General features: G+C 43.5%; 1 protein-coding gene across 1 annotated transcript in view; it reads right to left on the reverse strand.

The window, feature by feature from the left end:
• Positions 1 to 12199, reverse strand: part of DGKQ (diacylglycerol kinase theta) — a 125921-nt gene extending 113722 nt beyond the window's left edge. Inside the window, exon 1 of the mRNA XM_054397647.1 lies at positions 11995 to 12199. Coding sequence (XP_054253622.1) covers positions 11995 to 12199 — 205 coding nt within the window. The remainder of the gene's footprint in view (positions 1 to 11994) is intronic.
• Between the last annotated feature and the right edge of the window lie 2378 nt (positions 12200 to 14577).

Consider the following 14577-nt stretch of genomic DNA (forward strand, 5'->3'; position numbering starts at 1 on the left):
ATTAGCAACACATACTGAAAGGGTCTTAAGGCTTCCCATATATATATATATATATATATATATATATATATACAAACTGAGTGAAAGTAGTGAATAGATTTAATATATTAATGTTTAATACATTAACATTTCAGAGTTGGGAAAAAGGAGAGGATTATTTGTATTTGCTCCTCCTGAAGAAAAAGTGCTTGAATGAGAAACACAACAGCTTCAAGAAATCTCAAGGTACTTGCCAGACAGCAGCTATTGAAGAGCAAAGAGAATACAAGAGGAACAAATTAAGGGAGGACAAAACCATTGTGGACACGATGACACTTAGCTGGTTTGAAGAGTATTTTTAACACTATGGTATTTTTGAGTCCTACTTCAGCCTGTTTCTCAAAAAGAATTCAGCTGGTGAGGTCTAACAGTCCCAGCTGCCATTAGGAATATGCATCACTGGTTAACTTCCCCACCAGAGAAACTACAGGCATGCAAGGCAATGGCACAGAAACCAATAGGAATCTCTTCACTTGTTTTAGGTTGTAAGGTTACATCTCTTCTTTCAAACCTTGTGATTTTGGGTCACATGCTTGGTTTCTCACTCAGCATCTTCTGTTTGCAGATTTAAGTCTGGCCAGCATCCAGACAGAGGGTTGGAGCATCAGGCATAATTGCAAGCACCTCTTTCCTCAAGTTTCAACCTCTTCTAGGATAAAGGGGTTGAGATTACCTTTTTGGAAGGGCTACTATTACCACCAGTGACAACTCTCCAGCAGTGAGAGCAGACACAATGCTCACAGCTCATGTGCACACCTGCCGGGCACAATTGTCCCAGTGTGGTAATAAGCCATCAGTATCCCCAAAAAGCATCTGTGGCCACCCAAAATTTGTGCACTGACTTGCAGAAGTGTTTTGAGAATTTTAAATTCCTACGTATTTGTGAACATCCAAGAAGTGCAGAATCATCTTTTCCAATTCTCTGTATCACCACATTGTGGGAAGAGTTTTAACCCAAAAAGGCAGTTTTTCCTAGGTCATGTTACTCAGCCCACACCTTTGTTTCAAGTCCAGGGCTTCTTTGGCAGGTACAACCCAGAACTACTAGTCCTAATCAGTTCCTTACATGGCTTTGTGTGCACTGGTGCTTTACACTCAACTCTGGCATCCTAACTAGATTCTGAAGAAAATCTTTCATCTCAGAAAAGGCAAGTTTTGTTCTCAAAGAGAGCATCCACAGTTTCAAAGAAGACCAGCCTTTTCACTTTATGTTCAGATCCTTCCTTCATGCCCTCTTCATGCTTAGAGGAATCTTAGCAATTTCCTTGTATTCTTCTGCCTTCTTTTGAAATTCCCAACCATGCAATGATTTCAGCACTGAGGAAATATTTTTGTTTGAAACACTTAAGGAACTGGTTAGTAGAGTACTCCTATGCTTAACAAGGTGTACCAGTTCTTATCTCCATGTGCTGCAGAGAAAGTACTGAACAACAACCAAAAAAAAAAAAAAAAGGGCAGGCTCATTTTCTGAATTACATCATAACAAAACAAGACATTAAAAAGTGACACATTCTGCTGAGAATGAAATGCAGCGAGGAACAGAGATTTTACTGCTACATGTTCTTGCACTTAAACTGGAAGTCCTGTTCCCTAGCCACTCCTAATACCACCCTGCTCTTAACAACTGAGAGTTCAAATCATTCAGTTTCTCCCAAACATGTCTGTTCAGCCAAGTACTCAGAATGTCCCTAGCAAAACCTCCAGGGACTGATTAAATTGTGGTCAAATACAGCAATTTCTATTCTCTGTTTCTATTTCTATTCTTTTTCTATTTCTATTCTCTTTTTTCTCTTTCTATTCTCTTTTTTCTATTTCTATTCTCTTCTCTTTAGATCTTAATCAACATTTTACAAAGCCAGTGGCATGGCATTATCACACAAGTGGCATTTAAAAAGAAGACAAGCAGGTGATATCAGCATATCACATTCACAACCTTAAACATACTTCCAAGTAAATCACTTATATTCAAATTTAAACAAAGAAAAAAAGCAATAAACATACATAAAACCACAAATGCATGTGTTCTTCACAAGTATGTGTGGGAATACATATGTATGAGTGTGTCTATGTTTATCTCTCTCTCTATATATATATATACCTATATATATATACACACACATGCACAGCCCCACATTCTTCCAGAGTCCAGTGAATAAAAATATTCAAATAAAAACAGGAAGTGAAATTAGGGGTTGACTGTTCTCTAGTGAATAACAAACTTCCACAAGTGAGGCAATGATATAGTTTAAAAGGAAGAATACTGTGAGGGCACGTTCAGAGACAAAACAAAACAACAACAACAAAAAAAGTAGGTTTCCACTGAGTTCCTTATTATATTGTGATACATAAATGTTAGGGTTTGCTCTCTGCTTGAGAGCGTTTTGTAACAGCCTTCTCTCAAAAATTAAAAGGTGCTACTGAACAGAAAGGCTGGGGAGAAGAAAAAACTCCAAAGAACAGGAGGTGATCAACTTAGAAAGGTCTATATGCTCTAATACATCCTGTTCTTCCCTCCCTCAGGAGCTGAGTCAAATTAAATACATGAACATAAATTAGTCACCTGTTCTCAACAGGTGTTGCAAAAGCAGTTTTCCCAAAGGGGTTTTCCTGAGCCAGCTCAGGAGCAGCTCAGCAGACCTAGTAAGCACCAAATAGCCCAGAAAGGAGACAGTTCAAGCTGATGAAATTCAACAGAAGGAAAAACCCTAGAAGAAACTAGTGACAATACCAAGAAGCAAAGGTCATCCATCCAGGGACAGCCTCATTCAGAGATAATTCAAAGCTACCACCTGAGAAAAGAGCTCAAACAAAAAAAAAAAAAAAAGGAACCAGGTTTCTAGGCTGAGAAAAGAGCTCCAAAAGTCAGGAAGGGAACCAGGTTTCTAGGGAATAGTAAGCAGAAAAGCCACATTATAAACAAGTATGCAAAGAGCACATCATCCAAGCGAAGAAAACAGACAAGCAACAATGACCCTGCCCAGACAGAACACACTGGAAACAATGCAGCAAAATTCCTTATCCCTGGAGGTGGAATTCAGAACAAGGCAGGAGGAGTGGAAGGGTATGGATCAACAGGGACATTGATTACAAACTGTCAAGAAGAGAACAGAAAGAGATCAGCTCTTGCATGTCTCTGCCCTGGTGAGACCACACCTGCAATCCTGTCTCCAGTTTGGGGCTCGCCAGGTCAAGAGAGACAGAGACCTGCTGGAGAGAATCCAACAGAGAGCCACAAGGATGCTTAGGGGACTTGAGCATCTCCCCTGTGGAGAGAGACTGAGAGCCCTGGGGCTGTTTAGTTTGGGGAAGAGAAGACTGAGAGGGGATCTGATCAATGTCTCTCAATATCTGAGCGATGGGGGTCAAGTGGAGGGGGCCAGGCTCTTTTGGGTGGTTCACAGTGATAAGAGAAGGAACAATGGGTTCAAACTTGAACATAGAAGATTTCAGCTCAACATGAGGAGAAACTTCTTTACAGAGAGGGTGACAGAGCACTGGAACAGGCTGCCCAGGGGGGTTGTGGAGTCTCCTTCTCTGGAGACTTTCCAAACCCACCTGGATGCATTCCTGTGCAGACTACCCTAAGTGATCCTGCTCTGGCAGGGGGGTTGGACCTGATGATCTCTTGAGGTCCCTTCCAACCTCCGACATACTGTGATACTATGATGCTCCACAGCACCATAAGCAGAAGACCTCACCTCAATATCAGCATCTACACTTGGGTAGTAAGTGGCTATTGCAGATAACACGTCCCTTGTTATACAGCAACTGTCAACACACAGAGCTTGCTTCATGTGGTTACTTCACATGGCAAACCCCCAAGATATTGTCTAACATTATCAGGAGAACACTGAAAAAAAGTAACATCACCGACAAAAAAATGTTGCTGATGACCAAAACTGAAGGAGGACAGAGCAATCCTGCAGAGTAAGATGTGCTACATCCCATTTCAACACAAACTTCTACATTTGTCAAGACAGAACACACACCATCTCTAGAGAAAGGGGAGGTGTTCCCAAAGGAAACCTTTTTTTTTTTGGTGCTACTAAAAAGAAATTGAAAGGAGGAAACACACAGTTCATGCAAGCAAACATCACAGCCAACAGGCAACTGCTTCTCCAGCCATGTGAAGTACAGAGGTCACTTCTGATCGAAATGGTACCCAAGTTCTGCAGAAAGTGCTGTTAAATAGCTCAGTGCAGCACCTAGAAAATGTTTAATGGGGAATGACTTGGAGCTCAACCTCCTCTGTTTATCAGAAAGAAACAACCAGTCAGGCATTTATCTCCCACACAACTGCAAGGAAGGATAAAGAGGCTTTTTAGACCTTTAGGACTGCACTGCAAGAATTGGAAACTGTCCAGAGGAAGACTGAGAAATTTTACGTGAGATGAAAAGAATCAGAAGGGTATTTAGCCTGGAAGAAGGCTGAGGAACATCTGAACATGTTAAGTCTAAGCAGCATTAGATGAAAGATCATCCAGAACCCTGCAAAGTGCCAGCCCCAGCCACTCCACACCGTGACGGATTGATGAGCACCTTCTTTATTGATTTTGTCATTGATCATCAAGGCAGTAACACAGATGAGATATGAAGGTGCTGTGCAAAGCCTGGTATTGGATTACTGGCTTTAGTACTTTCTGTGGTAAGTTATTTACTACCTAATTGAGTTTCTGGACTGAAATCCAGGATAATGCTATCAACACAAAATACACCTTCCAGCTACAAAAGCTGTGTGCATCCTTGTAAAGCTCCCCATCCTTTCCTTCGCATCACTGATGGTGACAATGGTATTTTCTCCAAAGCACTGTCAGAGGGAGGTGTGGAGGGGGTGAAACAAAAGCCTAAATTATCTTCAGTACAAAATCTATTATCCTCCAAATCCAGACCAGTAAGTCGCATCTTTCAGTGTGTCAGTCAAGGCTCTCAACATTTTTCCCAGCATGTTTTTTTGGCTTGACGAGAAAAAAGTTTCCATGTCAAGGTTTTTTTTGACGAGTGTTTTTTGTCCTCTTTTTGTTTGGTTGGGTGGGTAGGGTTTTTTGGGGGGGGGAATGTTTTTTGAGTCTTTGTTCCTAAGATGGTTCAAGAGTCACACGGTCCAACCTAAGTTTTAAAGGCAGCAGTCCCATCCACTCAACCACAAGCTCACATTGCATCTCAACATCAAACATCTTATTGTTGCACAGAAAGGCCCTGCCCCTGAGAAGGAATCCACTGCAGAATAAAGTCGGCAAGTCTCAAAAACTCAAACTGATTGTGAGAGAGATGCAAAACTTCACTGCGGTTTTACCTTCTTGCAGCTTTTATTTTTAGTTCAAAATGCACCAAAAGCAAGCCAAGCTTGTCAGAAAAAGGAAAAATTTGTTTTCCTTCTGAACTGCAAGCATTAAGGCTTTTTGATGAGTCTCACATTGTTCACTTCATCCAAAACTGAATTAAACCAGCAGTGTGAAGGATGTTCCAACTGCTTGTCCCAACAAAGAACTAACTAGACAGGGTTAGAGTTCAAGGCAATTGCTCCTCGTCCCTTTATCCCCTGCCACCATTTCCATATCCCTACAGAGACAATCTCTCTGTTGACCTAACTTCCAGCTTGAAACTATAACACCTTCCCTATCTGCCACCAGTCCCTTAGGACAGTCTTTATGGAGTAGACTCCACTCAAAAAATATCCAAAACATGCATCCCCAGACCATTGCAGAGACACTGTCTGAACATCTCTAGGTTCTTCAACACCAACCAGGCACAACATGGCTTACCCACATCTAGGATATGCCTGTATGAACAACAGCAGCTTCAAAGGTGTCTTGCTAAATCAGAGATTTATGGCATAAACATAACTACAATTCACCATTCACATTTTATTCTGGAAAAGCTGCAGTGTTGTCAGTCAACATCTAAACCAGACTAGGAGACACAAGGATATCTGCATCATGGAATAAGTTCAGAGGTTCTGCTTAGAATACAAAGAATAGCAAAAAAAACAAAAACCCTCCAAAAACACAAGAACAGAAAACAAGTTGGTCTTTTCCAACCATTATTTGAATTAGTGCCTTCCACATCAAGACAAGGACCCCTACGTGCTCAGATGACATTTCCCTAGTAGAAATAGGCACAAAACATACCAAAAATCCTCTGTGAGTAGCTTCCTATGTATGTTCTGATGAAAGAGATAAACAGATAGACAGACAGAAACTAAAAATGGGCAAACAATTCTGTTCAATTTGCTAACCAACTTCCTTGTTACTTAAACCCCTTACATTTCACCTTGGGCTAAAATAAACCAAACAGAATTCAAATGAAAAAGATTTATAGCAAATGTCTGTAGCCCCAGAAATGCACAGATTCACAATTATTTCTACTTTTTTTTTTTACAGTCTTTTATAGAAAAAGCACAGAAAACCAATGGATTTATTGGTGGTTAAAATAAATCCCAAACTCCAAATTAAAATATCTACTAGCTATTTTGTGTGTGTGTGTAAAATTGGTTTCTCTGTGCACAACCAATGAAAAAAAAATCAGCTTTATTTTTTATATGGACTTCATATATTTAGTATTTTTCATTTTTAAGATGCAATAAACCCAGTTACTTATGCTGCCTCTTCCTTGCCAAGTCTGAAAACTGAAAACACTCTGAAATGACTGGGCTTTGGAAAGCAGGAGCAATATAAGGCAGTAATTGTTCATGTTACAATCCAAACATCACTTATTCTTTCACACACACACTTATCAAAGGAACTGACAGCTACAAAGAGTATAGTGGCAAGAAAAATAAAGAGTCATTTACAAAGGGTTTACGTAAAACAAATTTCCAAGGGAAAAAAAAAAAGAGAAAGACAGAAAAGAAAGTAAGTAAAAATAAACCACAGCTGCAAGCCTGGCTGATTGAAATTACAATAAACATGTGCACAAAAGATTAATACAGTGACATCTTTGGACACCTAACCCAGATAGGAAGACTACTGCCTTCCCTGTAAAATTTCACTTATAAAAATACCTTGCCAATCTATCAAAAGATCTGGCAAGCCTCCTGTCCAGCACAAAGTTCTGGCAACAGTGGCACTGGCCCTAAACTGGGAAGTGAAGCAGTACCTTAGTTTGAAATTATCATAGAATGGCTTAGGTTGGAAGGGACCTCAAAGATCATCTACTCCAATCTCCCCACCATGGGCAGGGACACCTCCCAGAGAGACTCAGCTGCTCAAGGCCTCATCCAACCTGGCCTTGAACACCACCCAGGAGGAGGCAACCACAACCTCCCTGGGCAGCCTATTGCAGAGTCTCATCACCCTGGTACTGATGAAATTCTTCCTGAGATCCAGTCTAAACCTACTCTCCCTCAGCTTCAAACCATTCTCCCTTGTCCTATTGCCAGACACCCTTATCAAAAGTCCCTCTGCAGCCTTCCTGGGAGATCCCTTCAGGTATTGGAATACAGCTTTAACGTTCCTGCAGAGTCTTTTTTTCTCCAGGCAGAACAACCCCAGCTCTCTCAGCCTGTCCTCGTAGCAGAGGTGCTTCAGCCCTTGGATCACCTTTGTGGCCTTCCTCTGGACATGCTCCAACACCTCTGTGTCCTTCTTATGTTGGGTCACCAGAGGTAGGCACAGTATTCAAGGTGGGGTCTCAGCAGAGCAGAGCCAAGGGGCAGAAATCCCTCTCTTGCCCTGCTGGCCACACTCCTCTTGATGCAGCCCAGCAGGCAGCTGTGTGCTGGGCTGCATGAGCACACTGCCAGTTCATAGTGAGCTCTTCATCAATCGACACCCTCAAGGCTTTTTCTTCAGGGCTACTCTCAAACCACTTTGCACCCAGCCCGGGTTTGTGCTTGGGACTGGCCCAAACTATATGCAGGACCTTGCACTCTGACTTGTTGAACCTCATTTCCACCTTTCACTAAGGGCACCAGAGCATCTCTCCAATGTGCATTTCAGAGTTCACAGAAAGATAAACACCAGAAATGCACTAAAAGCTCGTCACATTTTCTTGTGGTTTTGCTACACAGACACATTAGCTACATGAGCATGTGGCAAGCCTGCTGAGTAGCTGATAAGACTGAAAACACCACAGACCTGATCATTCACATACAGAAGATGCCATTTTCCAAGGGCCAAAGGCATGATCACAAGCGAAACTCAAATCCAGGTCATTTAAGCCACAAAACTACTCAAAACAATGACAGGCAGGAGTTTGTCTGGTTTGGTTTGGGGTTTTTTTTTTTCTCCTTTCTTTAACTGATGGAAGTCTTATCTTCAGCAGGCTCAGTTCCCTTCAAAGTTTGGAAACTTCTGATCAAGACCAGCTTCAGGGAAACATCAACTCGGGCAGCATCAGGAGACTCAACATCTCCAACCCACATATGTGGAACAGAAACTATTGCAAATTCATGTAGAAAAAGCTTTATTTTGAGGCATGTAGGTGGTTTATCAAAAGGGAGCCCAAACAAAGACCCCTACCAGCTCAGCCACAAATTACATCTGCAATCCTGCTCTCTCTGGGGTGAAAACAAAGGAGCTGGAGATTAGCTCCAAAGTTTTTTCCAGTTTGTTGCAAACATCTCCTTCACTTAATGCTTGGAGAATTTCTTTTTTTTTTTTTTTTTTTTTAAATCAGCTTGGCTCTCCTAGAGGGCTTTCTAAAGAACAATGATCAGACTGCATTAGTTAAGGCAAGTGTGACACAGAAGTAATTACTAAACGGATTTTACTTCAAACACCATTCAAGAAGTCATATTAGCATTTATTAAGTAACTCAGAAAGAACAAGCTGCCAAGCCAAGCTATTCAATGAGGGTACAAGAGTGTAGACACGGCTGTCAAAAGCAGCCACCAGGTAGAGATTTGTTGGTTAGCAGCAAGTTATTGGGAAAGACAAACATGACACTGTCTGAAGACAGGTAACTGAACAAAAAAACCCAAAAAAAAACCCAAAACCCAAAAGCCCAACAACAAAAAAAATCAGTTCTTTGAATCATAGAATTGTTTTGGTTGGAAAAGAACCTTAAAAATCATTGAGTCCAACTATAAGATCTGTTCTCCAGGTCCTTCAACAGTTTCATTGCCTTACTCAGTGTATAGATACAGCTCATCCACAAGGAGACACACTGATGTGCCAGACAGCACTTCCTCCCCACACACTCTGAGCAGGAAATGTTAGAGCTAACAAAGACCAAGAGCATTTTTCTCTCCCATTACCCCTCTTCACACATGACTGTGGTGGATGTTTCAGATGCAGGTTTAGATGGGGTGTCTTAACAGCGCAGTTTGGGTATGCCTCGTTAGCACACAGCCATCAGACAGTGGTGCTAACAATCCTTGTTGTTATGTCAATAGAAATAAAAAGTGGAGGCATCCTGAAGGAAAGCCTTTCACACTTTCTTACCTGTTTACACATTGAAGCCCCTCAAGCTTTAGGCATCAAAACTGGCATCCAAGCGCCCACTTCTGTGACTCCAAATAACTCCCTTTTTTGAAGGCGTTGATATAAAAGAAAGACTATAAAGGACTGGCTTTGTGCATTTTTACAACTCAAGGAGATTTTCACTTGAGTTTGAGGTGTTTTGCTCTTGGGTTAGGCAGTGGCTTTCTGTGTGCAGACAGAACAAAACGTCTCTCAGCAAAGTTTTAAGCAAACAGAAAACCACTCCTGCAAGACTCTTTTAGCACCACACAGGAACCTGACTTCCAGCCAACTCAGTCCTGCACCCTCTTCACCCACAACGATGACAAAAGGCAGGAGCTACTTCAAGCACTGCAGGGTACTTGCTCTACACCCACAGCCTCATTTGATACCACCTGAACAATGAGGTTCTTGTACAACCCAGCTCCTCCAGACATGGTTGTAGAAATGCAACCGAAGTTATTGGGGCTGCATACAATCAAGAAGACATTAAGGTATTGGTTTGGGTTGTTTGTTGTGTGTGTTTTGTTGTTTGTTTGGTTTTGTGTTTATTTGTTGTTTGGGTTGTTTGTTGTGTTTGGTTTGTTGTTTGTTTGGTTTTGTGTTTGTTGTTTGTTTGTTTTTTAAAGAGGGACATAAAATCACAGAATGGCTTAGGCTGTAAGGGACCTTAAAGATCATCTACTCCAACCTCCCTGACACGGGCAGGGCTACATCTCAACTAAACTCAGCTGCTCAAGGCCTCGTCCAACCTGGCCTTGAACACCCCCAGGGAGGAGGTATTCACAACCTCCCTGGGCAGACTGTTCCAGTCTCACTGCCCTCACACTGAAGAACTTCTTCCTAAAATCCATCCTAAACCTAGTCTCCCTCAGATTAACACCATTCCTCCGTGGCCCCGGAGAACCCCTCTTCTCCCTACGCTACCACCTGGGTCCACTCTATCAGAACAAGCCATAATTTTGTCACCTTCAAGGGACCCCAACGGCTGTGGAGGCTGGCAAGGAGACCTCTTGTTTTCCTTCTCACCTCCCTAGCATCAGCCCAGGTGAGAGGGTTCAAACTCCACACAGGCTGTAGGTTCTCCATGCCATCAGGCACTTCAGCAGGTAATGGCTCCTCTGGGATGGGTCTGCTGTGAGGCACCAACCATCAGCCTCAGTACCTGCCCAGGGTGGTCAGTAGCCTGCAGTAGATCCATCCTAGGATGGACAGGGGCAGGGATGGACAATAGCAAAGACCTATGAACCACACAGGAGTGGGCAGAGCCTCAACTACAATATTTTATCAGCATGAAACCTTGTTATTATGACCAGAATTTTTATCATTGCCATTATTACTGCTGTTATTAGAAACTGTTATTAGAATTTATTATTAGGATTGTGGTTAGAATTGTTACTATTGTTAGAAGTTATCAGAATTTATTGTTATTAATACCAGAATTCTTGGTATTCCTTCTGTTAGAGTTTATTACTATTAAAATGTGTTACTAATAGTAGCATGTTTCATAGTATTTCTGCTTTTAGACTTTTTATTTTTAGCATTTATTATTATTTTTAGCATTTTTATTATTATTATTCAAAATTTTAGAAGTACTGCTGTTTTTAGACTTTTTATTTTAGCTTTTTAAAATTTTTTTTGTATTGCTTTTTTCCAGGCTTTATTTTAGCATCTAATATTAGTACTATTGTATTTTTAGCATTATTGCTTTTATTTTTAGCATTTATTACTATTATTGTAATTTTTAGTATTATTGTTGCTTTTAGACTTTTTATTTTTAGCATTATCATTTTAGCAGTACTGTACTTCAAGACCTTTTCTTTTTAGCATCTACGATTACCTCTTTTTTTGTATCATTGTTGCTTTTAGAAATTTTAGCATTTGTTACTACCAGAAATTTTAGCAGCACTGATGCTCCCAGACTTTTTAGCGTCTATGATTACTTTTTTTTGTATTATTATTACTTTTAGACATTCTAGCATTTATCATTATCAGAATTTTCAGCAGCATTATTGCTTCCAGACTTTTTAGCAGCTATGATTACTTTTTTTTTTTTGCATTATTTCTGCTTTTAGACATTTTAGCATTTATCATTACCAGAATTTTTACTAATATTGATGCTTCCAGACTTTATATTTAGCATTAATTATCACTACCCAAATTTTTGAAGTATTGTTGCCATTAAGACTTCAATTTTGAGCTCTATTATAATTGCTGGAACGTTCATTATTACTATTGTTAAGATTTTTAAGCAGAATGCAATACTTCAGTATTAGAATTTTCATTATTATTAGAAAGTTTTACCATGAGCAGATATTTTTATGAATTATTCCTATTACTGGAACTTCGGTTAGAGGCATTTTCAGTTATTTTTCGGCTTTTCCACAGCCCGCCCCCATCTCGCCCAGGACGCGGCGGTCGTTCCCAGCAGGTCCCGCACGACCCACACCCGCCCCGGGCAGCACAGCTGCCGGCCCGGCCCCGCTGCCCCGGCGCAGCTGCCCCCGACCCGACTGCCCTCCTGCCGCTCCCCTGCCCTCCTGCACCCCCTTACCCTCGCACTGGTAGCCGGCCAGCCCCCAGATGAAGTCGGTGCAGTAGTGGCAGAAGGTGGGCTTGGTGAGGGTCACCCTGCGGAAGCCGTGGCCCGGCGGGCTGCTCCCTCCTCCCGCCGCCACCGCCGCCGCGCGGCCCCGTCCGCCCAACAGCGGGCTGGAGGCCGGGCTGCCGCCGCGCAGCGACCGTGTCCCGTCCGCCATGCCCGCTCCTCGCGGCGCAGCACCGCACCGGCCGCCGCTCGCCTTCGCTTCCGCCCCGAGGCGGCGGCGGGAGGCGGGCGGGGGCGGTGCCCCGGCAAGGGCCTCGCCGGGCGGTGCCGCGCTGCCGCCTGCCGGCCGAGCCTTCCCTGAGGGGACGCGGAGCGACCCCGGCGGCTACCGTGAGACTGGCGGCCCTTCTTCAGGGGCACACGGCTGTTCCGGCCGTTCCCAGGCGTTCCTGGAGAGGTGACCCGGCTCCTGCCGGACCCGAAGAACGCCCGGGGCGCGTCGGTGCAGGTGAGCGCTGGAGAAGCCTGGTGGAAAGGTGTTGCCCTTCTTGGTGTGCAGAGAAGGACAAGGAAGCCGTGGAGGGTCTAGAGCGCAACTCTCGTGAGGAGCAGCTGAGGGAACTGCGATTGTTTAGCTTGGAGAAACGGAGGCAGAGTGGAGACCTTTCGACTCTCTACAGTTCCTGAATGGAGGCTAGAGCCAGGTGGGGGTGGGTCTCTTCTCCCAGGTAGCACAGAACTGCCACGGTTGGAAATGACCTTTAAGATCATCAAGCCCAGCCGTTATCTAACTCTGCAAGGGCAATTCCTGCACCATGTCCTTGAACACCACATCTCAATGTCTCTTAAATACATCTAGGGATGGCAATTTGCCATACGACTGGCTTAGAGGAATCAGCCTCGTGTTGTGTAAGGGGAGCTTTAGGTTCCATGTTATGAAAAATTTCCTCCCTTAAAGAGTGGTTAATCATGGAATGGTTTACGTTTGAATGGACCTCCAAAGGTCGTCTAATCCAACTCCCCTGCAGTCAGCATCCTCCACTAGATCAGGTTGCCAAGAGCCCTGTCCAGCCTCACCTTGAATATCTCCAAGGATGGGGCCTCAGCTACCTCCCTGGGCAACCTGTTCAGTGTTCCACTACCTCATGATAAAGAACTTGTTCCTGACATACAACCTAAATCTCCTCTTCTCAACTTCAAATCGTTGCCCCTCATCCTATCCCTACAGGCCTTTGTAAACGGTCTCTCTGCAGCCTTCTTGTCACCCCCTCCAGGTACTGGAAGGTCACTATTAGATCTCCCCAGAGTCTTCTCTTCTTCAGGCTGAATGACCCCAGCTCCCTCAGCCTGTACTTGTAGCAGAGGTGTTCCAGCCCCTTGATTATGGCCTTCCTCAGGACCTGGTCCATCTGCTCCATGTCCTTCTCATGTTGAGGGCACCAGGGCTGGACACTACACCAGATGAGGTCTCTCAGAGCAGAGTAAAGTAGCAGAATCATCTCTCTCCATCTCTGGCCACACTGCTTTTGATGTAGGCTGGGATGCCATTGGCCTTCCGGGCTGCAAGCTCACACTGCCTGCTCCTGTCCAGCTTCTCATCCATCAGTACTCCCCAGTCCTTTTCCACAGGGCTGCTTTCTATCACCTCATCCCCAGTCTGTATTGGTAGTGAGGATTGTTCCAACCCAGGTGCAGGACCATACACTTGCTCTTGTTGAGCTTCATATGGTTCATCTGGGCCACCTCTTCAGCTTGTCCAGGTCCTTCTGGATGACATCCCATCCTTCTATCATATTGACAACACCACTCAGCTTGGTGTCATCTGAAAATTTGCTGATGGTGTACTAGGGACTAGGATGCCCAGGGAAGGGCTGGAATCACTGTCCCTGGAAGTCTTCAAAGCACATGTGAGGCTCAACGAGGCCCTGAGCAACCTTGGTCTAGTTGAGGATGTCTCTGCTGACTGTGGGGAGGTCAGGCTGGATGGTCTTTGGAGGTCCCTTCCAGCCTGGACCATTCTATGATTCTATGTAGATGTCAGATGTGGTACTGAGAGACATGGTTCGGTAGTGATTTCACAGTCTGAGGTTAACTGTTGAACTCTGCTTCCTTGAAGGTCTTTGACAACCTTTATGATTCTATGAAAAATGAGCTCCTCTGTAGCACCTTGGGTGGCAAATACACCTCAGAGAGATGGGCTTAATTCAGTGCCCCACTGCTATTGCCCATTCACTGCAAGGGGTGACAAAACCACAGGAAGAAACATTGGGGTGTGAAAGAAAGATCTGCTCATGAGAAAGTCTCATCACAAGCAGATACCAGGTTCAGTTTGCAAATTAAAACTCTGAAGCTTGAAAAGACCTCCACTATCTTACCATGACATTAAACTGGATTATGTTTTGCTTCCCCAGGCTTGTACAGTTCCTGAGCATGCAAAGTTCCATCTCAGAAAGTTTTCTGATGATGCATTGGGAGAAGAAGGTGCTTTGCTGTAGATTTTGCTTTCCATTCTCAACATCTCTGCTTCTGTGAGATAAGATAAAGGCTCCTGCCTGGCAAGCTCTCTACCCTGCAGAACACAGTTTTGTT

This window comes from Indicator indicator, chromosome Z (genome assembly GCF_027791375.1).
Source record: "Indicator indicator isolate 239-I01 chromosome Z, UM_Iind_1.1, whole genome shotgun sequence".
In the NCBI taxonomy this organism is placed as follows: Eukaryota; Metazoa; Chordata; class Aves; order Piciformes; family Indicatoridae; genus Indicator; species Indicator indicator.